At 45.7% G+C, this 23,939-nt stretch overlaps 1 protein-coding gene across 1 annotated transcript in view; it reads left to right on the top strand.

The window, feature by feature from the left end:
• Nucleotides 1–2,778, top strand: part of LOC122551888 (insulin-like growth factor 2 mRNA-binding protein 2) — a 231,625-nt gene extending 228,847 nt beyond the window's left edge. Inside the window, 1 exon segment of the mRNA XM_087988941.1 lies at nucleotides 2,550–2,778. Coding sequence (XP_087845067.1) covers nucleotides 2,550–2,645 — 96 coding nt within the window. The 3' untranslated portion in view covers nucleotides 2,646–2,778.
• The last annotated feature ends 21,161 nt before the right edge of the window (nucleotides 2,779–23,939 follow it).

Genomic DNA, 23,939 nt, shown 5'->3' with positions numbered 1-23,939 from the left:
AGAGAGGATGTTGAGGATCCGGGATTCTCACCCCTGCATATGCAATGACATTCGGGGTCCATTCAGCCCTTCAGAACCTGGATTGATTGGTTTACGTTGGGTGAGAGGACTAAGACCGGTGTTACATTCCCCAGCTGAAGTTAATCCTGCACAAGTCAAACCCCAGTGTGATGGATCAAAGTTTGGATTGTTTCAGTCTCTAACTGAGCCAGAAACGTAATGCTGCAGATTTTGATTGAACACTAAAATAGGAGTGTTTTACAAAAAAAGAAATGAAGACAAAATTGAGAAATAAAAACAAACCATCCACTTGCAATACAAATTCAAAGATTCCTACACAGGTGGTTAAAAATATAACTGGTTCGATTCCAGCCTCGGGTGACTTATAAGGAGTTTGTACATTCTCCTCGCGTCTGCACGGATTTCGACCAGGTGCTCTGGTTTCCTCCCACAGTCCAAAGATGTGCGGCTTAGGTCGACTGACCATGCTAAAAATATAATCTCAAAATACTCTTTTGCAGTTAAAGTAAAAACGATTGTACAGGATTGAAAATAGCACTTATGCAATCCAAAATGCTTGTATCTGGTCCCTGTGAAATCCATGGAATAGGATGCCTATGCCGACCAGCATTCCTGTGAAGGGAGAATCTAATGAACTAGATTACCTTAGAGTAAGGAGTTTGTGATAGTCCCAGGCCTGAGGTATTGAGGTAAAACCCTGAAGAGATTACTTAAAGCATCAAGGTACTCAGCTTTAAGTAAACTCTTCAGGGTTTTACCTCAACACCTCAGGCCAGGCTCTAAGGTAATCTAGTTCATTAAATTCTCTCTTCACAGGAACACTGGTCAGCATAGGCCATCCTATTCCATGGATTTCACAGGGGCCACCCCAGAACTCAAAGCAAAATTGAAACCAAAAGCTCCCCTTCTCAGCCATGACTGTTTTCCTTAATTAAAAAAAGAACAAGTTTCGGAAGACAAACTTTGAGGCCTCATTAATTCCCTTGTGGGTCATAAAACAATCCAAAATAAACAGACAAAATAAACAAACATAGAAGTTGGGCCTCAAAAACATGCTTGAAAAGAAATCTCCATGGCTATATTTGTAAGTTAATTCATAATTTTAGACACACACAAAACTCATCAGTTACTAATTCCAGAGCCAAATCCAAACTTAAAATAAATAGTATTAAATATATATAAACCCCACAGTCTACATCACGCTAGTAATCCAGAGACCCAGGCTCATGGTGTGTTGACATAGATTCAAGTCCCACCGTGGCAGATAGTGACATTTGAAATCAATACAAAATGTTCGATCAATTGTGGTAAAAACCCATCTGGGTCACCAGTGCCATTTAGGGATGGAAATTTTCCATCCTTACCAGGTTTAGCCTACACATAACTCCAGACTCACAATAATGGGGTTCATGATTTGGAGATGCCGGTGTTGGACTGGGGTGGACAAAGTTAAAAATCACACAACACCAGGTTATAGTCCAACAGGTTTATTTGGAAGCACTAGCTTTCGGAGCGCTGCTCCTTCATCAGGTGGTTGTGGAGACACATGATGAAGGAGCAACGCTCAGAAAGCTAGTACTTCCAAATAAAGCTGTTGGACTATAACCTGGTGTTGTGTGATTTTTAACTGTGGGGTTGACTCTTAAGTTTAGACTAGATTCCCTACAGTGTGGAAACAGGCCCTTCGGCCCAACAAGTTCACAATGACCCTCCGAAGAGTAACCCCCCACACCCGTTCCCTGACCCTATGAAGGGCTTTTGCCTGAAACGTCGATTTTCCTGCTCCTCGGATGCTGCCTGACCTGCTGTGCTTTTCCAGCAACACTCTAATCCAGACCTCTATATTTATCTCTGACTAATGCACCTAACACTACGGGCAATTTAGCATGGCCAATTCACCTGACCCTTTGGACTGTGGGAGGAAACCAGAGCACCCGAAGGAAACCCAAGCAGACACGGGGAGAATGTGCAAACTCCACACAGACAGTCGCCTGAGGCAGGAATTGACCCCGGGTCCCTGGCGCATGAGGCAGCAGTGCTAACCACTGAGCCACCATGCCACCCCTCTGGGCAATTAGGGACGAGGTAATAAATGCTGGCCCAGCCAGTGACACCCACATCCCATGAATAAATTTTTTAAAAATGAGACTGAGGCAAGTCAATGGAGCAAAGGTACAGATCTAGATCTTGCCACAATCCAGTGGGCTGACCAGAGGGGTGGAATGGCCTCGTAGGGGTACAGTTGCACTAGCCACCTTTCCCATGGCAATCATCCCTGCAGCCTCATGGAAAGGAACTGCTGGTTTCATGCCAAATGAGGAAGGCTAGTTTGTGGGAAGGCAGAGAGTTTATACCATCCTAGCAGAGGTGAGTTGTTGTTGTAACTGCTCTGCAGCATCTGTCTCCTTGCATCTAACACGCTGTTTTGTGTGTGTGTCTCTCTCTCTCTCTCCCTCTCCCTCTCCCCCTCCCCCTCTCTCCCTCCCCCCCCCTCCCCCCACTCCCCCATCCGGCCCTGCCCACTGCAGACCGCTCAACGAAAAATCCGAGAGATCGTGCAACAGGCAAAGCATCAGGAACAGAAGCAACAGGCAGGAGGCATCGCTTCACAGCGCAGCAAGTGAGACAAGGTGGAGCTGGGGGGCGGGAACAGCAGCCCGATGACTGTAGCCCTTCCGACGCGCGGACGTGGGAGGTGGGCAGGAAGGGAACGAACCAAAGAAACGACGAGACAAATGAAGCAAACACAACAAAAAAAAACACAAACGCATATGGAGAGGATGTTTCCCAGCCGAACGGTTATGGCTGTGCAGATACAGCAAGAGGTTTTCAAAATGGAGGCAGCCGTCCTCCCAGAGTCTCTGTGGACAATCTCTCACTTCACCCTGGTTTGTCTTGTTGAGTAACCTGGCAGAATCGTAGACCGTTCAGGAAATTGAGCAGGCACTTGGGCCGTGGTAGTGTGAATAGGGATTTTTTTTTATAATAAAATTGAAACTAGTTCTGGTTTAACACTGCTTTTGTAGATAACACGTGTAATTTTTTTTTTGTTTTGTTTTGTTTGCTTTTTTTTCCCCCCCGAGAGATTAAATCATACTTTTTGAGGCCAGAAACCATAATTTGTCGACAGTTTATTTCCTGAAAGCTGGGCAGAAGGAAGAGATGGGTGGAGAAGTAGCAGGAGGAGAAGGGAGGGAGAGAAAAATGCAGTGGGAGGAGTGGGGGCCAACTTATTGTGTGTGTGTACATATAATGTGTGGGCTCACTGACCTGCACAGTAACAATTCTCCAATGAGGGTTGAAACAGAGAATGCAGATAGTTTGGGACAAGGGATAGAGGGTTTGGAAGAAGAGAGAGAGAAGGTGGAAAAGAGAAGGGGCAGAGAGAGAGGGTGAGACAGAAAGGGGGAGTTGAGAGAGAGAGAGAGCACAGTGAGGAAAATAATCTAAATGATTTGGACTTGAATGTAACAGTCCATCAGTAAGTTCACAGATGATTCAGAAGTTGAGATGGTTAAAGAGCGAGAAGGATAGCCTTAGATGATAGGAAGATACAGATGGTTGGTCAGATCGGCTGCTCAGTGGCAAATGGAATTCAATCTGGATAATTGAGAGACTGTGCAACAAGGCAAAATAATACATGATGCATGATAGATGGATCAGAGGGACTTGGGAGAGCATGTCCACCATCCCTGAAAGTATCAGGGACAGGTGGATAAAGTGGTTGAGAAGGCATATGGTGTACTTACCTTTATCCGCCTAAGTTTAAGAGCAGGGGGCTCATGCTGCAACTGTATATAATGTTGGTTAGGCCACAGCTAGAGGATTGTGTGCGGTTCTGGAATCCACCTCATTGGAGGGATGTGATAGCACTGGAGAGGGTGCAGAGGAGATTTATCAAAATGTTACCTGGACTGGAGAGTTTCGGTTATGAGGAGAGATTGGACAGACTAAAATTGTTTTCCTTAGGACAAAGGAGATTGAGAGGGAACATGATTGAGATGTATGAAATTGTGAGGGACGTATATAGGATGGACAGGGAGAAGCTTTTCCCCTTAATGGACAGATCAATGACCAGGAAAATCTTCACCCAGAGGGTGCTGGGAAGCTGGAACTCTCTGCCTTTAAAGGTGGTAGAAACAGCAACCCTCATAACATTAAAGAAATGTTTAGATGTGTATTTGTGATGTACACCAAGGCAAACAAGGCTGGAAAATGGGATTGGAATAGTTAGGTAGTTGTTTTTGACTGGTGTGACCACGATAGGCTGAAGAGCCTTTTTCTGTGCCGTGGACCTCAATGACTCTACTCCTAACCAATGCAATCTCTCTTCTCCATCTCCCTTCGTCCCGACAAGGGGTTACGCCCGAAATGTCGACTTCTCCACCTCCTGATGCTGCCTGGCTTGCTGTGTTCTTCCAGCCTCCTGCCAGTCTATCCAGGGTATCAGTCCGGTAAACCTTTGCTGCACTCCGTCCAGAGCCAGAACATCTTTCCTCAGATAAGGAGAACAAAACTGCACACAATACTCCAGGTGTGGTCTCACCAAGACCCTGTACAATTGCAGCAAGGCGACCCTGCTCCTGTACACGAATCCTCTCACTATGAAGGCCAACATATTCCATTTGCCTCCTCCTCTGCCTGCTGCACTTGCTTGTTTTCAGCAGTTGGTGGACAGGGCACCTAGGCCTCATTGGTCAGAAATCTATACATTAAAACTCAATTTGTCAAATCTCCGGGGAAAGTTAACCAAAGTATGTGTGCTGGCGAAAAAGAACTTGAAAGCAGACCAACAAGCCATGAAAACTAGAAGATTTCAAAATGCAAAATCTTAGAATGTTGTTGCTGGAGTAAGGTGTTCCTTTTGTCGGTTATCTTTTGTTAATTATTAAAAGCCAGACTCACTGGACCTTATCAAATCAAAAACAAAGTCACTATGTTATCGCAAGGTTTGTGAAGGTTTGTAGCTCAGGTTGAGGTTTAGGGTGTAGGTTTGCTCACTGAGCTGTAGGTTTGATATCCAGACGTTTCATTACCTGGCTAGGTAACATCATCAGTGGCGACCTCCAAGTGAGGCGAAGCTGTTGTCTCCTGCTTTCTATTTATATCTTTGTCCTGGATGGGGTTCCTGGGGTTTGTGGTGATGTCATTTCCTGTTCGTTTTCTGAGGGGTTGATAGATGGTATCTAGATCTGTGTGTTTGTTTATGGCGTTGTGGTTGGAGTGCCAGGCCTCGAGGAATTCTCTGGCATGTCTTTGCTTGGCCTGTCCCAGGATAGATGTGTTGTCCCAGTCAAAATGGTTTTTTTCATCTGTGTGTAGGGCTACGAGGGAGAGAGGATCGTGTCTTTTTGTGGCTAGCTGGTGTTCGTGTATCCTGGTGGCTAACTTTCTTCCTGTTTGTCCTACATAGTGTTTGTGGCAGTCCTTGCACGGAATTTGTCCATGGGTTGTACTGGGTCTTTTAAGTTTGTTAGTTTTTGTTTGAGTGTTGGTGGGTTTGTGTGCTACTAGGATTCTGAGGGGTCTCAGTAGTCTGGCTGTCATTTCTGAAACTTCTTTGATGTATGGTTAGGTGGTTAGGGTTTATTATGTAGTGAGTACTTCAGTTAGGAGGAATACTCAGCGTGCATCATAATAACGTATTGAAATGACTCTATGAGAGGGAGGATAGTCAGAGCGTGTTTACAGTGATGTGTGAAATAGGGAGTGAAATAAAAATATCAGACCAATTTGGGAATGAATCAGAACTGAAAGTTCTAAATCAAATTGGATAAAAGAGGGGAGAAGAGAGTGAAAGTAGTGTCAGATAAAGCAAGGGAGAAGAGGTTGATGAGGAAAATGAGTGAAAGGTAAAGAAAGGGATGGGATATGACAGAAGAGGGGAAAGGAGGGATAAGAGTGAGATAGAGGAATGGTGCGAGAGGGTGCGTGAAAGCGGGAGAGTGAGACTGAAAGCCAGGGAAGGAGGAAGAGAAAGGAGGAAAGGATGTATGGGGAAGACAGAGGAAGTGGTGAAAGAAAATGAAAAACATGGAGGAATGGGCTGGTGCTCAAGAGAAGTGGAAGGAGAGAATGAGATGAGGGAGAAGAGAACAGACAGAGGAAGGTGGAGCAGAGAGAGAAGGAAAGTAAGGCTGGAAAGAACTTAGGGTCTAGGCAAGTGAGTGAGGCAGAAAGACAGATAATAATGACAATACAGAAGGAGGCCATTTGTCCCATCTTGCCTGCATGGGTTCTATTACCTGCTGACCTCCTGCCTTTTCCCCTTACCCCTGCACTCTATTTCTACCCAACTAACCATTCAGTGCCGTGTTGAATTCCTCAATGGAACTGGTCTCCACCACTTTTCCAGGCAGTGCACTCCAGATCCCTAACTACTCAGTAGCTTTTTCTCACACCATCCTTAACTAATCTGCGCATCTCTTTAATTCTTGGTGCTCTTATTCTCTTTTATGAGTGGCAACAGGTTCTCCCTATCTACTGTATCCAGCCCCTCTCACGATGTTGAAAACTTCGATCAGATCTCCTCTCAGCCTTCTCTCCAAGGAGAACAGTCCCAACTTGTTTGATTGATCCTCAGGACTGAAACCTGACATTCCTGGGATCGTTCTGATAGAAAGATAGGGAGGGAGAGAAAGGGAAAAATGAGAGAGAATGGGATGGAGATGATGAGAGAGGGGGAAGAGAGAGAGAGGGCTGGAAAGAGAGATGGGGAAGTTGGACGGAGAAGAGGAAAGTAGTGGGAAAGGAAAGATGGAGGGCAGAGATAGGTAGGATAGAGGGAGGGGGAGTGAGAGGGTAGGGAACATGGGGGAATGAGCAGACAAAGTGGGAGAGAGAAGGAGAAAGAGGGAAGAAAAGGGGGAAGAGAGAAATTGGATGAAGGGGGGCAATGAGATACAGTGAAAGAAAAATAGAGAGGAAGAGAATGGGCTTGAAAGTTGGGGAAGGGCGAGAGAGGGAAAGAGATACAATGGAAAAAGTACAGGGCGAAAGAGATGACAGCAATTAGAGACAGTGAATGAGATGACATGTAAGAGAATGAAATGGAAAGATGGGGAGAAGAGAGATGTGAAACAAAGTGAGGAAAATGAGGGGCAAAGAGTGTGGGAAAGACTGAGGAAAACAAGCAAGAGCTGGAAAGACAGGGTAGTGAAAGGGAGAGGGAGAAAGAGAGAGATTGGGGAAGAGGGAGGTGGGAAAGAAGACTGAGAACCAAAAAGAGAGACTGAGAAAGATGGTAGGAAAGGATGTTGAGAGAATTGGGAAAGGAGAGAAGGGACAAAGGGAGAGGCATAAAGTGAAAGGAGGAAAGAGAGTGTGGAAAGAGATTAATTTATGAGAGTTCTTTTTAACAATGTCACAACCAGTGTGTTTTGAGAGGAACTAGTAGATGTATTTGGATTTCCGGGAGGTATTTGGCAAGGTACCTCACAAAAGCCCACATTGTGAGAGATAGTATATTGGCATGGATAGGAAATTGGCTAATGGGCAGAAAACAACAAGTTGAGATAATGGATTCTTTTTCAAAGTGGTGATCAGTGGGATTCCACAGGAATCAGTGCTGGGACCGTAACTGTTAACAATAGGTGGGAAGGCAGATTGTGAGAGGGATACAAACGGTTTGTAGAAAGATATTGGGAAGTTAAGTAAGTGGGCAAGACGTTGGCAAATGGAGTATAATGTGGGAAAAAGCTAAATTGTTCATTTTGGAAGAGAGGGCAAATGAATAATATTATTTAGTTGGAGAAAATCTGTAGAACACTGTAATGCAAAGGGATTTGGGGGTATTTGTGCAGGAAACATAGAAAGCTAGCGCGCAGCTAAAGCAGGTAATCAGGAAGACTAATGGATAGACTGCCCTTATTTCATGGAGTTGGAGTGTACGCGTAGGGACATTTTACCGCGACTGTGCAAGGTGCTGGTGAGACCACATCTGGGGTGCCGTGAGCAGCTTTGGTTTCCTTGTTTAAGGAAAGACATTGTTTCATTGGAGACGGTTCAGAGACGGTTCTCCAGGATAATCCCTGGTACAGAGGAATTGTCTTAGGAGCGAAGGTGGGACTCTACTCACTGGGATTGAGAAGGGTGAAAGGCGATCTCATTGAAACATATAGCATTCTTAAGGGTAAGTGCTGAGGTGATGTTTCCTCTATGAGAGTTTGTAAGACCAGAATAAAGGGGCCTCAATTTAAGACTGAGATAAGGAATTTCTTTTCTGAGAGTTATGTGAGACTTTGTGAATGCCATGGCACAGAGAGCTGCGAGGGCAGAGTCCTTGTGTATATTCATGGCTGAATGGTCATCAGGATGGGCATCAAGGGTTATGGGGAACAGGCAGGAAAGTGGATGTGAGGAGTCTCAGGTCCGCCATGATCTTATTGAAATGGTGGAGCAGGCACAAGGGGCCCATGGCCTACTCCTGTTCCCGTTTCTTATGGGAGAGAGAAGGGACAAGTGACACAAAGAGGAGAGATAAAGGAAGAGGAAAGTGTAAGTGTGTGAAGAGAGGGAGGATGGAGAGAAGGCACAATGAAAAAGAAGAGGGGTAAAGATAGCAGGGGAATGAGGAGGGGGGAAGAGGAGGGAGAAAGAAAGAGGAGTGAAGGGGGAGTGAAAGGGAGAGGTGGGAAAGAGGAGTGAAAGGGAGAAGTGGAAAGGGTGAGTGAAAGAGAGAGATGGGAAGAGAGAGTGAAAGGGAAAAGTGGGAAGGGAGAGTGAAAGGGAGAGGTGGGAAGGGAGAGTGAAAGGGAGAGGTGGGAAGGGAGAGTGAAAGGGAGAGGTGGGAAGGGAGAGTGAAAGGGAGAGGTGGGAAGGGAGAGATGGGAAGAGAGAGTGAAAGGGAAAAGTGGGAAGGGAGAGGTGGGAAGGGGGAGTGAAAGGGAGGTGGGAAGGGAGAGTGAAAGAGAGGTGGGAAGGGAGAGTGAAAGGGAGAGGTGGGAAGGGGGAGTGAAAGGGAGAGGTGGGAAGGGGGAGTGAAAGGGAGAGGTGGGAAGGGGGAGTGAAAGGGAGAGGTGGGAAGGGGGAATGAAAGGGAGAGGTGGGAAGGGGGAGTGAAAGGGAGAGGTGGGAAGGGAGAGGAGTGAAGGGGGAGTGAAAGGGAGAGGAGTGAAGGGGGAGTGAAAGGGAGAGATGGGAAGAGAGAGTGAAAGGGAGAGGTGGGAAGGGGAAGTCAAAGGGAGAAGTGGGAAGGGAGAGGTGGGAAGGGGGAGTGAAAGGGAGAGGTGGGAAGGGAGAGATGGGAAGAGAGAGTGAAAGGGAAAAGTGGGAAGGGAGAGGTGGGAAGGGGGAGTGAAAGGGAGAGGTGGGAAGGGGGAGTGAAAGGGAGAGGTGGGAAGGGGGAGTGAAAGGGAGAGGTGGGAAGGGGAAGTCAAAGGGAGAAGTGGGAAGGGAGAGGTGGGAAGGGGGAGTGAAATGGAGAGGTGGGAAGGGGGAGTGAAATGGAGAGGTGGGAAGGGGGAGTGAAAGGGAGAGGTGGGAAGGGGGAATGAAAGGGAGAGGTGGGAAGGGGGAGTGAAAGGGAGAGGTGGGAAGGGAGAGGAGTGAAGGGGGAGTGAAAGGGAGAGGAGTGAAGGGGGAGTGAAAGGGAGAGATGGGAAGAGAGAGTGAAAGGGAGAGGTGGGAAGGGGAAGTCAAAGGGAGAAGTGGGAAGGGAGAGGTGGGAAGGGGGAGTGAAAGGGAGAGGTGGGAAGGGAGAGATGGGAAGAGAGAGTGAAAGGGAAAAGTGGGAAGGGAGAGGTGGGAAGGGGGAGTGAAAGGGAGGTGGGAAGGGAGAGTGAAAGGGAGAGGTGGGAAGGGGGAGTGAAAGGGAGAGGTGGGAAGGGGGAGTGAAAGGGAGAGGTGGGAAGGGGGAGTGAAAGGGAGAGGTGGGGAGGGGGAGTGAAAGGGAGAGGTGGGGAGGGGGAGTGAAAGGGAGAGGTGGGAAGGGAGAGTGAAAGGCAGGTGGGAAGGGAGAGTGAAAGGGAGAGGTGGGGAGCGAGAGTGAAAGGGAGAGATGGGAAGGGGGAGTGAAAGGGAGAGGTGGGAAGGGAGAGTGAAAAGGAGAAGTGGGAAGGGAGAGGTGGGAAGTGGGAATGAAAGGGAGAGGTGGGAATGGAGAGTGAAAGGGAAAGGTGGGGAGGGGGAGTGAAAGGGAGAGGTGGGAAGGGGGAGTCAAAGGGAGAGGTGGGAAGGGGGAGTGAAAGGGAGAGGTGGGAAGTAAGAGAGGGCAAGAGAGCGTGGAGAAAATAAGAGATGGATTAGCGAGTTGTTGAGATTGAGAAAGGGGGAGAAAGAGAGTGCGGGGGGCAAAGGCAGAAGGGGGGGGAGAGAGGGGGATGTGCCGAATGGTGATGAAAGAGGGATAGAGAGGAGGGGGGGGCGGAGAGGAGGTTTGTCTAAGAAGAGTGTCCCACAGTTAGCATCATAGTGAAGCAGTCTGGATAGTCCAGATGTGGTACTGATGTTACAGTCACAGACTGTACACCCTGTCCTTCCAGAATGTCCTGTGACTATTCTGAGACATCCTTGACCCTAGTACAACAAATCATGCTGGAGTCTTGTGTGCAGCCACAGAAACGTCTGTCTATTTACTTTACAGTGGAAACCTCTATCTAATGTATTTGCACACTTTTTTTTATTAGATTAGATTCCCCACAGAGGCTGGAATCGAACCTTGGACCCTGGAGCTGTGAGGCAGCAGTGCTAACACACTTGCCTCTCTCCGGAGCAGCATCAACTGCGGTCCAGTACCTAATGTCAATTCTCCTGCTCCTTGGATGCTGCCTGACCTGCTGTGCTTTTCCAGCACCATGCTCTCGACTCTCATCTCCAGCACCTGCAGTCCTCACTTTCTCCCCTTTCTTGCAGTCCAGTGAACTTGGCTGCTGTTACTTTCTTCTGAGAGGCCATTCCCCCCCCCCCCCCCCCAAGAGTTGTTGCTTGGAATACCTCCTACACACAAAGTGGTCCTGGGCACTGAAATTATGTCCATTTTCCCATGTAGTGGATCCATGACTTGCTGCTTTAAATTAAACCCTTAGATTGCCCTTAAAATCAAATATCAATAATAATTACACGAGGGCCCTTATTCGTTTGACAAATGCCCTTACAAACTGTAAATCCAAAATCAAGACCTTACAAACTATAAGCCATAAAAATACTAAAAATATTGGGAACAGTTCTGGGTGGGGTCGGAGCAGCACAGGCTGGGCACCTGGGCAGGACTGAAACTGATGTCCGGGAGCTGGGCATTTACTAGAGTGGTTAGGGAGGGTTTAAACTAAAATAGTAGGGAGATAGAAACCAGTACAGAGAGAGACAGGAGGGAAACAAGGACAAAGACAGACAGCAGAATAAGAAAAGTGATTGGCAGAGAATTCAAGAGCAAGGGGTGGCACAGTGGTTAGCACCGCTGCCTCACCGCACCAGAGACCCGGGTTCACTTCCAGCCTCAGGCGACTGTGTGGAGTTTGCACATTCTCCCAGCGTCTGCGTGGGATTCCTCCTGGTGCTCCGGTTTCCTCCCACAGTCCAAAGATGTGCAGGTCAGGTGAACTGGCCATGCAAAATTGCCCGTAGTGTTAGGTGAATGGGTGTTAAGTGTATGGGTGGGTTGCGGGTCGGTGTGGACTTGTTGGGCCGAAGGGCCTGTTTCCACACTGTTAAGTAATCTAATCTAATCTAATAGGACCAACAATGCAAATTAAAGTGAAAGGGGCACAGAATGTGAAAGAGACAAGCTTTAAGATATTGGGTCATAATGCAAAGAGCATTTATAATAAAATGGACAAATTCATCTCGCGAATGGATATAACCATGTTTGATATAATTGGTGGCTGCAGGGTGACCAAGATTTGGAACTGAATATCCAGAATATTCAATTTATCGGAAGGACAGACAAAGAGGGAAAGGAGGTGGGTAGCATTGCTAGTTGAAGAGGGCATAAAGGCAATGGTGAGGAAGGAAATTAGCTTTGGTGTAGTGGAATCTGTATGGATAGAGCTTAGAAACACCAAGGGGCAGAAAACAATAGTAGGGATTTTATATAGACCCCCAAACTGAACTATAGTGGTAACATTGGGGAAGGCATTAAACAGGAAATTAGAGATGCACGCAATAAAGGAACATCTGTGGCCAGCAGGGAAAAAGCAGAGTGGTGTGTTGTTTCCCTGGCGCCAGGATCAAGGATGTCTCAGAGAGGGTGCAGGAGAGGGGCCAGCAGGAGGTCATTGTCCACATTGGAACCAATGACACTGGAAGGGAAAAGGTTGAGATTCTGAAGGGAGATTACAGAGAGTTAGGCAGAAATTTAAAAAGGAGATCCTCAAGGGTAGTAATATCTGGATTACTCCCAGTGCTACGAGCTAGTGAGGGCAGGAATAGGAGGATAGAGCAGATGAATGCATGGCTGAGGAGCTGGTGTATGGAAGAAGGATTCACATTTTTGGATCATTGGAATCTCTTTTGGGGTAGAAGTGACCTGTACAAGAAGGACAAATTGCACTAAATTACAAGCGGACTAATAGACTGGCAGGGAAATTTGCTAGAGCTGCTTGGGAGGATTTAAACTAGTAAGGTGGACACAATTGATCTCTTGGAAACCGACATACCCCTCGTTGCATTAGAGCCAGTCTCAATACCAGAAACTTGGCTGTTCGTGCTACATTCCCCTGAGAATCCATCACCCCCTACATTTTCCAAAACAGCATACCTGTTTGAAATGGGTACATCCACAAAAAACTCCTGCTGTAGCTGCCTACCTCTCTTACCCTTCCTGGAGTTAACCCATCTATGTGACTGTATCTGAGACTTCCCCCCCTTCCTATAACTGCCATCCATCACACAAAATGTCCATATTACAGAGGAGGAAGTGCTGGATGCCTTGAAACGGTTAAAAGTGGATAAATCCCCAGGACCTGATCAGGTGTACCCGAGAACTTTGTGGGAAGCTAGAAAGGTGATTGCTGGGCTTGCTGAGATATTTGTATCATCGATAGTTACAGGTGAGGTGCCGGAAGACTGGAGGTTGGCTAACGTGGTGCCACTGTTTAAGAAAGGTGGTAAGGAAAAGCCAGGGAACTATAGACCAGCGAGCCTGATGTCGGTGATGGGCAAGCTGTTGGAGGGATTCCTGAGGGACAGGATGTAGATGTATTTGGAAAGGCAAGGACTGATTAGGGATGGTCAACATAGCTTTGTGCGTGGGAAATCATGTCTCACAAACTTGATTGAGTTTTTTGAGGAAGTAACAAAGAGGATTGATGAGGGCAGAGCAGTAGATGTGATCTATGTGGACTTCAGTAAGGCGTTCGACAAGGCTCCCCATGGGAGACTGATTAGCAAGGTTAGATCTCATGGAATACAGGGAGAACTAGCCATTTGGATACAGAACTGGCTCAAAGATAGAAGACAAGAGGGTGATGATGGAGGGTTGTTTTTCAGACTGGAGGCCTGTAACCAGTGGGGTGCCACCAGGATCGGTGCTGAGTCCTCTACTTTTTTATCATTTACATAAATGTTTTGAATGCGAGCATAAGAGGTACAGTTAGTAAGTTTGCAGATGACACCAAAATTGGAGGTGTAGTGGACAGCGAAAAGGGTTACCTCAGATTACAACATGATCTTGACCAGATGGGCCAATGGGCTGAGAAGTGGAAGATGGAGTTTAATTCAGATAAATGCGAGGTGCTGCATTTTGGGAAAGCATATCTCCCCCATTTTCTGCAGCTCCACACAAAGGCCGCCTTGCTGATCTTTGAGGGGCCCTATTCTCTCCCTACTTACCCTTTTGTCCTTAATGTATTTGTAAAAACTCTTTGGATTCTCCAAAGCTATCTCATGTCCCCTTTGTGCCCTCCTGATTTCCCTCTTAAGTATACTCCTACTGCCTTTATACTCTTCTAAGGATTCACTTGATCTATCCTGTCTATACGTTACATATGTTTCCTTCTTTATCTTAACCAAATCCTCAATTTCTTTAGTCATCCAGCATTCCCTATACCTACCAGCCTTCCCTTTCAACCTGACAGGAATATACTTTCTCTGGATTCTTGTTATCCCATTTCTGAAGGCTTCCCATTTTCCAACCATCCCTTTTACCTGCGAACATCTGCCCCCAATCAGCTTTCGAGAGTACTTGCCTAATACTGTCAAAATTGGCCTTTCTCCAACTTAGAACTTCAACTTTTAGATCTGGTCTATTCTTTTCCATCACTATTTTAAATCTAACAGAATTATGGTCGCTGGCCCCAAAGTGCTCCCCCACTGACACCTCAGTCACCTGCCCTGCCTTATTTCCCAAGAGTAGGGCATGGACGGGTTGGACCAAAGGATCTGTTTCCATGCTGTACTTCTCAATGACTCTATCTGTAATTATGGGCGACTTTAATCTGCATATAGATTGGGTAAATCAAATTAGTAATAATACCATAGAGAAGGAATCCCAGCAATGGTTTTCTGGAACAAAACATTGAGGAACCAATGAGAGAACAGGCCATCCTAGACTGGGTCTAGTGTAATGAGAAAGGAATAATTGGCAATCTAGCTGTGTGAGGCCCCTTGGGGAATAGTGACTACAATATCAGAGAGTCATAGAGATGTACAGCATGGAAACAGACCCTTCAGTCCAACCCGTCCACGCCAACCAGAAATCCTAACTCAATCTAGTCCCACCTGCCAGTACCCGGCCCATATCCCTCCTAACCCTTCCTATTCATATACCCATCCAAATGCCTTTTAAATGTTGCAATTGTACCAGCCTCCACCACTTCCTCTGGCAGCTCATTCCAGCCACGTACCACCCTCTGCGTGAAAACGTTGCCCCCTCTTTTTATATCTTTCCCTTCTCACCCTATGATAGAATCCTTCATCAAGATGGAGAGTGACACAGTTATTTCTGAGATTAGGGTCCTGAATCTAAATAGATATGAGCTACAAGTTGGCCGTGATCAATTGAGGAGTGTTACTTAAAGGGATGACGGTGAAAAAGGCAATGGCAAACATTCAGTGCGTAGGTGAACCGCAATTGGTCGTTCCTGTCTGATACAAAAGGTGGCCCAGTCAGAACTAACAGGGAAACTAGGGATGGTATGAGATCCAAGTTGGCCAGTTGGCCAGAAAAAGAACAGCAGTCCTGACAAGTGTGAGCAGTTTGGAATTCAGCCAAGGATTGACTAAGAACGGGGAAATAGAGTGAGAAGGAGGGAACATGAGAACTTTCCATAAATGTTTCTACAGATATATGAAGAGAATGAGTTTGGTGAATTCAAATGTAGATCCCTTAACAGTCAGAAACAAGGAAATTTATAATTGAAACAAAGAAATGGCTGACCAACTCTACTCATCTTTTGCTCTGTGTTGACAAAGGAGGACATGCTAGAAATGATGAGCACGACAGGTTTAGTGACAGGGAGGAATTGACGAACACAGAGAATGCTGGAGAAACTCAGTAGGTCTGGCAGCATCTGTGGAGAGAGAAACAAAGTTAATTTTTCTTTACAACACGGAGTCAGACAGCTGAAGCAAATCAGACTCTCCCCCTCTGTATTCACAACACTTTCCAATCATAACCCTCAAAGACCTTCGAAATTGACCCCAGTGGTTCCAGACCAGACTTCTGAATAATTAATCCCAGATTCTGTGAATAATCAATTCCAATCAACAGTTTTTATCTTTAAAAACTTAGCAATTTATGAACAACGCAGTGGCTTTAATAGAGCTAACTTAAACAATGAATTGGCCTCTGCTATAAACCTGAAAACTTCTCGTTTCCAGCCCCATTCACATTAAAGACAGAGAAACACAAGTGAAAGGATAAATAAAAGAAGATAATAAAACTGTCCAGATTACTTAAGTGTTTTTCGTGATGCATTCTTCCAGAGACACAGATGATAGTTTTTCTTTCGGTTGATTTTTCTGAAGATGTCAATAACTCACCTTTCCAGTTCATTCACATAAAGGCAGTAATGCTTATAAGGTTGTTTCCTATTTCTGGAGCTTCCAAGAGCTGCTCAAGGAAGGTTAGATGGGGAGTTTACAAGTATTCGTACTGTAGTATCAAAAGCCAGATTACTTCTCACAGAAAGCACAGTTCAATATCCAATTCAAACTTTGACCACTCCCTGTCAGTCTCCTGCACAAGATCGTAATTGCCATTCCATATGCTTGGACATAAGGTCATCTCCAGATCTGTTGGAATCAATGCTCAGGTACCAACATTGATAATAGCCAACTTCTGTTATCTGTTTAAGTACAATGCTGTACCCTGGTGACAGACCATCTACAGAATCTCTTAGTCAGGAGCCAATCTGCAATCTGCAATTCCTGGCCTTGTCTCACAAATAAACAAAAGCTTTGGTCTGTTTTCCTTCTGACACAAGCTATTACCTATAATCCAAATGTCAGTTCCCGAACCACAGTAAAAATAATGAAAAAATCAGCCTGTGTTCTCACAGTTTTGAATCCAGTACAATCGTTCTTTGGGACAAATACATTATGAAGAGCACTCATATTGGTCTTGAAATATTAACTCTGTCCCTCTCCATCGATAATGCCAAACTTGCTGAATTTCTGGGGCACTTTCTCTGCCTTTATTTCATATTTCCAGCATCCACAGAGCACTTTGATTTCAAAAAGGAGGCAGAGAGAAAGCCGCAAACCATCAATCAACATAATGACTTTGTTTCTGATTTGATAAGGTGCAGTGAATCTCGCTTTTAATGATTAACAAAAGATAGTTAACAATACAAACATCGTGCTCCAGCAACAACACTCTAAGCTTTGGCATTTTTATATACTCTAGTTTTCATTGTTTATGGATAGAGTTTCAAGTGCTTTTTGACCAGCACACGTTTTGGTTAACTTTCCCTGGAAATTTGACACATTGGTCAGAAATATACAGGAGACCTGGGTGTCCTGCAAACCAGTCGCTGAGAACGAGCAGGCAGGTGCAGCAGGCAGAGGAGGGAGGGCTTTTGCCCGAAACGTCGATTCTCCTGCTCCTCGGATGCTGCCTGACCTGCTGTGCTTTTCAAGCACTACTCTGGTTTCCAGCATCTGCAGTCCTCACTTTTGCCAAATGGAATACGTTGGCCTTCATAGTGAGAGGATTCGTGTACAGGAGCAGAGACGCCTTGCTGCAATTGTACAGGGCCTTGGTGAGACCACACCTGGAGTATTGTGTACAGTTTTGTTCTCCTTATCTGAGGAAAGATGTTCTGGCTCTGGACGGAGTGCAGCAAAAGTTACCAGGCTGACCCTTTGGGATGGCGTGACTGATGCATGAAGAGACATTGGATTGGTTAGGACTACATTCACTGGAATTTTAAAAGAGTAGGGGGATTCTCATAGACACTTAGAAAATTCTACTTGGACTAGACAGGGTAAAAACAGGAAGGATATTGCCAATGACTAGGGAGTCCAGAACTGGGTGTCACAGTCACAGATATGGGGTTGACAATTTAGGACTGAAACGAGGGGAAATTTCTTGAGCCAGAGAGTATTGAGCCTCTGGAATTCTCTATCACAGAAAGCAATTGAGGCCAAAACATTGAAAGGTTCTTAGAGCTAAAGGAATCAAAGATTATTGGGAAAAGCAGGGACAGTGTACAGAGTTGGATGATCACCCATGATCATATTGAATGGCAGGACAGGCTTGAAGGGCTGAATGGCCTACACCTATTTTCTATGTTACTATGAGAGAGAGAAAGGGAAAGTGAGGGAGAAAGACAAAGGGGGTAATGAGAAAGGATGCCAAAGAAAGAAACGAAAGAAGAAAGATCGGGAGATGAGAGAGAGAGAGGGTGAAAAGAGAAAAGCAGAAAGAGTGAGAGGCACAGAGAGAGGGGTGACTGAAAGGGTGGAAAGAGAGAATAGGAGACAGAGAGAGGGATGGAAAGAGAGGAGTGAGGGGTCAAAGCAAGAATGGGAGGAAAGGCGGGGGGACGCGAAGAGAGGGGAGTGAGAGCTGAGGTGTTGTTTAAACATGAAGCTGATTGGTTTGTGAACTAGGGACCAATTATCAGTGTCAATGGTCCAGCATCAACCATGTGACTGTCAGATAGCTGAACATCTTGGGACATGAATAAAAGACAGATGCTCGCCAGACCTGGAGAAAGACCAGGAGGTCTGCAGCAACCAAGAACTCTTTCTCTCACCATTCTCTACAGTGAGCACTTTAATCCTGATAAAACCAGTTTATCTTTCCTTCAGCAGATGCTGAAAGTTGTGACTTTGAATTGGATTCAGTCACAGACACCTTTCATAAGTGAACCAGCCACCCTGTGCCTTTTGCAAACCTGTGGAAGTACTTTGGGAAAGGAAACTTGAGGAGAAACCTTTGGATCAGCAAGAACTTGTGAAATAAAAGCTATTTTTATCAGTATTTTCCCACTGAACATGTACAATATTTCCTGTTTATGCCTGTGTGTAAGGGAGAATTTATAAGGGATTTAGAATTTGAATTTGTAGAATAATTTGCCATTTGTCTATACCTGTCTACCTGTAGGTAGTATCAAACAACCTGTAAATAAATAACACTCGAGTTAGTTACAAATAGAAGAGACGAGCACAACAGTGAAAAAGATAAGGTTCAAGCATTTCGCAGCAATCTTCAGCCAGGGTGGCTCAGTGGTTAGCACTGCTGCCTCACAGCGCCGGGGACCCGGGTTCAATTCCTGTCTCGGGTGACTGTCTGTGTGGAGTTTGCACATTCTCCCTGTGTCTGCGTGGTTTCCTCCGGGTGCTCTGGTTTCCTCCCACAGTCCAAAGATGTACTAAATTGCCCACAGTGTTAAGTGCATTAGTTTGAGGTAAATATAGGGTAAGGGGGTGGAACTGGGTGGGTTAATCTTCAGAGGTTCGGTGTGGACTTGTTGGACCGAAGGGCTTGTTTCCACACAGTAGGGAATCCAATCTAATCTAAAAGTGTCAAGTAGATGATCCATTCGGCTTCCTGCAGTGGTCCCCAATATCATAACTGCCAGTCTTCAGCCAATCAGATTCACTCCACATGGTGTCAAGAAACAGTTGGAGGTGCTGCATGCTGCAAAGGCTGTGGGCCCTGACAACAGTCCGGCAATACTGCTGAAGACTTGTGCTCCTGAAATTGTCACTTTCCTGGCCAAGCTCTTCCAGTGCCGTTACAACACTGGCATCTACCCAATGGTGTGGAAAATTGCCCAAGTATGTAATGCACATGAAAAGCAGGAATTCAACCCAGCCACTTACTGCCCCATCAGCCTACTCTCAATCATCAGTAAAGTGATGGAAGTGCTATTAAGTGGCAGCTGCTCAGCAATAACCTGCTCAGTGATGCCCAGTTTGCGGTCCTCCAGAGCCCCCTCAGCTCCTGACCTCATTACAGCCTTGGTTCAAACCAGGACAGAAGAGCTGAATTCCAGAGGGAAGGTAAAAGTGTCAGCCCTTGACATCAAGGCCGCATTTGACCGAGTGTGGCTTCAAGGAGCCCTTAAACAAAACTTGGGAATCAAATCGGGCAAATTCTGCAAAGTTGGAGTCATATCCAACACATAGAAAGATGGTTCAGAAGAAGGGTCACTGAACCCGAAGTGTTACCTCTGCTTTCTCTCCAGTGATATAGCCTGACCTGTTGCATTTCTCCAGCCAACTCTGTTTTGATTTTAGATTTCCAGCATCCACAGCTTCTTGTTTTTGCAACTTTGAGTCAGACAGCACCTTTCGGTCCAACTCATCCATGCCAACCAAGTTTCCCAAACTGAACGAGTCCCACTTGCCTGAGTTTGGCCCATATCCCTCTAAACCTTTCCTATTCATGTATTTGTCCAAATGTCTTTTAAATGCTGTAATTGTATCTGCATCTACCACTTCCTCAAATAGTTGATTCCACATACGAACCACCCCACTGTTTGGATAAGTGGCCTCTCTGATGATTGTAGTTATTGGAGGTCAGTGTTCTCAGCTCAAGGACAACTCTGTAGGAGTTCCTCAGGGTAGTGTCCGTGGCTCAACCATCTTCAGCTGCTTCATCAATGACCTTTCCTCTATCCTAATGTCAGAAATGGGGATGTTTGTTGATGATTGCACAATGTTCAACACCATTCACGGTACCTCAGATACTGAAGTAGCCCATATTCAAATGCAACAAGATCTGGACAATATCCAGGCTTGCTGACAGATGGCAAGGAACAGTTGCACCACCCAAACACCAGGCAATTACCACTTCCAATAAGAGACAATCTAACCACTGCATCTTGACACTTAATGGTATTACCATTTGATGTACTGTTGTCACAGGAACAGTGAAATGTTTTGTGGGCAGTACAGGCAGACCATAGCAAACAAAGACATACAGATCATAAGGTCCTTAGAGAGAGTGAGGCATACTGGGTCGGGCTGCACAGGAGGTACGCAAAGCAAGTTCAACATTATCAAGATCAACATTGTTTGAAATGAGAAAGGTCCATTCAGCAGTGTAATAACAGCCGGGAAGAGGATGTTCTTCAATCTGTTGGTGCATGTGTTCAAGCTTCTGTATCTTCTGCCTAACTGAAGGGATTGGAAGAGAGCATCACCAGCATAGGAGGAGTAGTTGATGGTGTTGGCAGCCTTGAGAAGAGTAAATGGAATCCATGAACAGGAGGGTGGCTTCTGTGACAATCTGGGCTGTGCACACAACTTTCTGTAGTTCCTTACGATCCTGGATTGAGCAGTTGCCGTACCAGGCTGTTACACACCCAGATCAAATGCTTTCTAGTGTGCGTCAATCGAAGTTGGTGAGGGTCCTTATGGACCTGCCTAGTTTCCTGAGCCACCTGAGGAAGAAGAGGGGTTGTGCCTTCTTGACCATCACGTCTGCATGGGAGGTCCAAGACAGATTCTTGGTAATCATTACTCCTAGAAATGTGATGCTCTCAACCCTCTCTACTTCAGCTCCATTGATGCAGATAGGGATGTGTCCTCCTTTTTTCCTGAAATCAATGATCAGTTCTTTTGTTTTTGCCAATCTTGAGAGAGAGGCTGTTGTCATTGTACCATGACACCAAAGCCCTCTGTCTCTTTTCTGTATTCAGACTCATCATTGTTTGATGTCCATCCTACCACAGTGGTGTCATCAGCAAATCTGAGGCTGGCGTTTGTTCACATTGTGGCGACACAAACACCGGTGTACAGGAAGTATCATCACTGAAACCCCCATTATCAACAATCTGGGAGTTACCATGGGTGTACAGGAAGTATCATCACTGAAACCCCCATTATCAACAATCTGGGAGTTACCATGAACCAGAAACTCAACTCAACTGGTCATATACATACTCTGGCTACAAGGACAGGTCAGAGGCTAGGAGCACTGTGGCGAGTAACTCACCTAAATGCCCAAAGCCTGTCCACCATCTACAAGGGTGGTGTCGATAAAGTGTGGAGCTGGAAAAAGCACAACAGGGCAAGCAGCGTCTGAGGAGCGAGGGGGGGGGGGGTCAATGTTTCAGGTTGGAAACCTTTTATCAGGACTGCCATCTACAAGGCATAAGTCAGGAGTGTGATGGAGTACTCCCCACTTTCCTGGATGGGTGCAGCTCCAACAGCACTGAAGAAATTTGATACCATGCAGGACAAAGCAGCCCACTTGACCGGCACCACAATCATCCACTCCCTCTGTCACCAATGCTCAGTCGCAGCAGTGTATATTATCTACAAGGTGCACTGCAGAAATTCACCAAAGACCCTCAGACAGCACCTTCCAAACCCATGACCACTTCCATCTAAAAGGACAAGAACAGCAGGTACATGGGAACACCACTAGCTGCAAGTTCCTCTTCAAGCCGCTCACCATCCTGACTTGGAAATATATCACTGTTACCTAAGAACTAGGAGCAGGAGTAGGCCATCTTGTCCCTGCTCCACCATTCAATAGGATCATGGCTGATCTTTTCGTGGACTAAGCTTCACTTACCTGCCCGTTCTCCATAACCCTTAATACCTTTATTGTTTAAAAATCTGTCTTTACCTTAAAACCATTCAACGATGAAGCCTCAACTGCTTCATAACCCTTTGGGAGGAGAAGTTCCTCCTCACCTCAGTCTTAAATTTGAGGCTTTTCCCTTTAGTTCTAGTTTCATCCACCAGTGGAAACAACTTCCCTGTCTCTGTCTTATCTCGTCCCTTCATAATTTTATATGTTTCTGTAAGATTCCCCCTCATTCTTCTTAATTCCCATGAGTATAGTCCCAGTGCGTTCATTGTCTTTGCTTAAGCTTCAACTCTGGAATCAACCGAGTGAACCTTCTCTGGAAGGTGCTGTCTAAGGGTCTTTGGTGAATTTCTGCACTGCACCTTGTAGATAATATACACAGTTGCTACTGAGCGTTGGTGACAGAGGGAGTAGATGTGGTGCCAATCAAGTGGGCCGCTTTGTCCTGCATAATGTCAAATTTCGTCAGTGCTGTTGGAGCTGCAGTCCCTTCAGTGTCAATGCACCCTTTCTCAAGTAAGAAGACCAAAACTGTACACAGTACTCCAGCTGTGGCCTCACCTGCAGCATAACCTCACTTTTTAAATTCCATCTCTCTCGCAGTGAAAGACAATACTCTATTTGCCTTCTTAGTTACATGCTGTACTTGAAACTTTTTGTGATTCATGCAGAAGGACATCCAGATCCCTCTGCAAATTTACACCATGGATAACCTCACATTTACCAACATTGCCCACTCACTTAACCGATCTATAATCCCTCTGCAGGGTTCCAATGTCCTCGACACACTTTGCTCTACCACTCATCTTAATAGGTAAAAATAATGACTACAGATGTTGGAAACCAGATTCTGGATTAGAGTGGTGCTGGAAAAGCACAGCAGTCAGGCAGCATCCAAGGAGCAGGAAAATTGACGTTTTGGGTATTCCTGATGAACGGCTCCCGAAGCGTCGATTTTCCTGCTCCTCGGACGCTGCCTGAACTGCTGTGCTTTTCCAGCACCACTCTAATCCACTCATCTTAATGTCATCCACAAATTTTGACACAGTACACATGGTCCCCAACTCCAAATCATCTATGTATATTGTAAACAATTGCAGTCTTTGAATCACTGATCACTCACCAGAAAAACATCCATTTATTCCCACAGTTTGCTTCCTGTTAGTTAAGCAATACATTACCATATTTTTTTTTTAGATTCCCTACAATGTGGAAACAGGTCCTTCGGCCCAACCAGTCCACACCGACCCTCCAAAGAGTAACCCACCCAGACTCATTTCCCTCTGACTAATGCATCTAATACTATGGACAATTTAGCATGGCCAATTCACCTGATCTGCACTCAAAGGAAACCCATGCAGACACTGGGAGAATGTGCAAACTCCACACAGACAGTTGCCTGACTCTGGAATCGAACCTGGGACCCTGGTGCTGTGAGGTAGCAGTGCTCACCACTGTGCCACCCCTAATGCTGTGGATCTTTATCTTATGCAGCAGGTTTTTGTGCGGCACCTTGTTGAAGGCCTTCTGGAAATCTAGATACACCACATCCACCAGTTCCCCATCGTCCACCGTGCTCTTAATATCCTAAACATGACCTATCTGTCATGAACTCATGCTGCGCCTGTTGGATGAGATCATTTCTATCCAGATGTCACATTATTTCTTCTTGAATGATAGATTCAAGTATGTTCCCATGACAGAAGTTAATCTTTTTAACCGTGCCTTTTATCTACTTCCTTTTTTTAAAACAGTGACATCACTGCTCTTGTTTCCAATTTACCAGAGCTGCCCCAGAGTCCAGCAAATTTTGGTAAATAACCACAAGCACATTTGCTATTGCCCTGCCATCTTTTTTAATACCCTGGGATGCATTCCATCCAGATCATTAGACTTGTCTACCTTTAGCCATCATTAGCTTGCCCAACATTATGTCTTCAGTGTTATTGGGTTAAAGTCTTGGAATTCCCTCCCTCAGGGCATTGTC

Source organism: Chiloscyllium plagiosum, unplaced genomic scaffold, assembly GCF_037043375.1.
Source record: "Chiloscyllium plagiosum isolate Xiang-an unplaced genomic scaffold, Cpla_swu_hap1 HiC_scaffold_7, whole genome shotgun sequence".
NCBI lineage: Eukaryota > Metazoa > Chordata > Chondrichthyes > Orectolobiformes > Hemiscylliidae > Chiloscyllium > Chiloscyllium plagiosum.
This window is presented reverse-complemented; position numbering and strand designations above follow the sequence as displayed.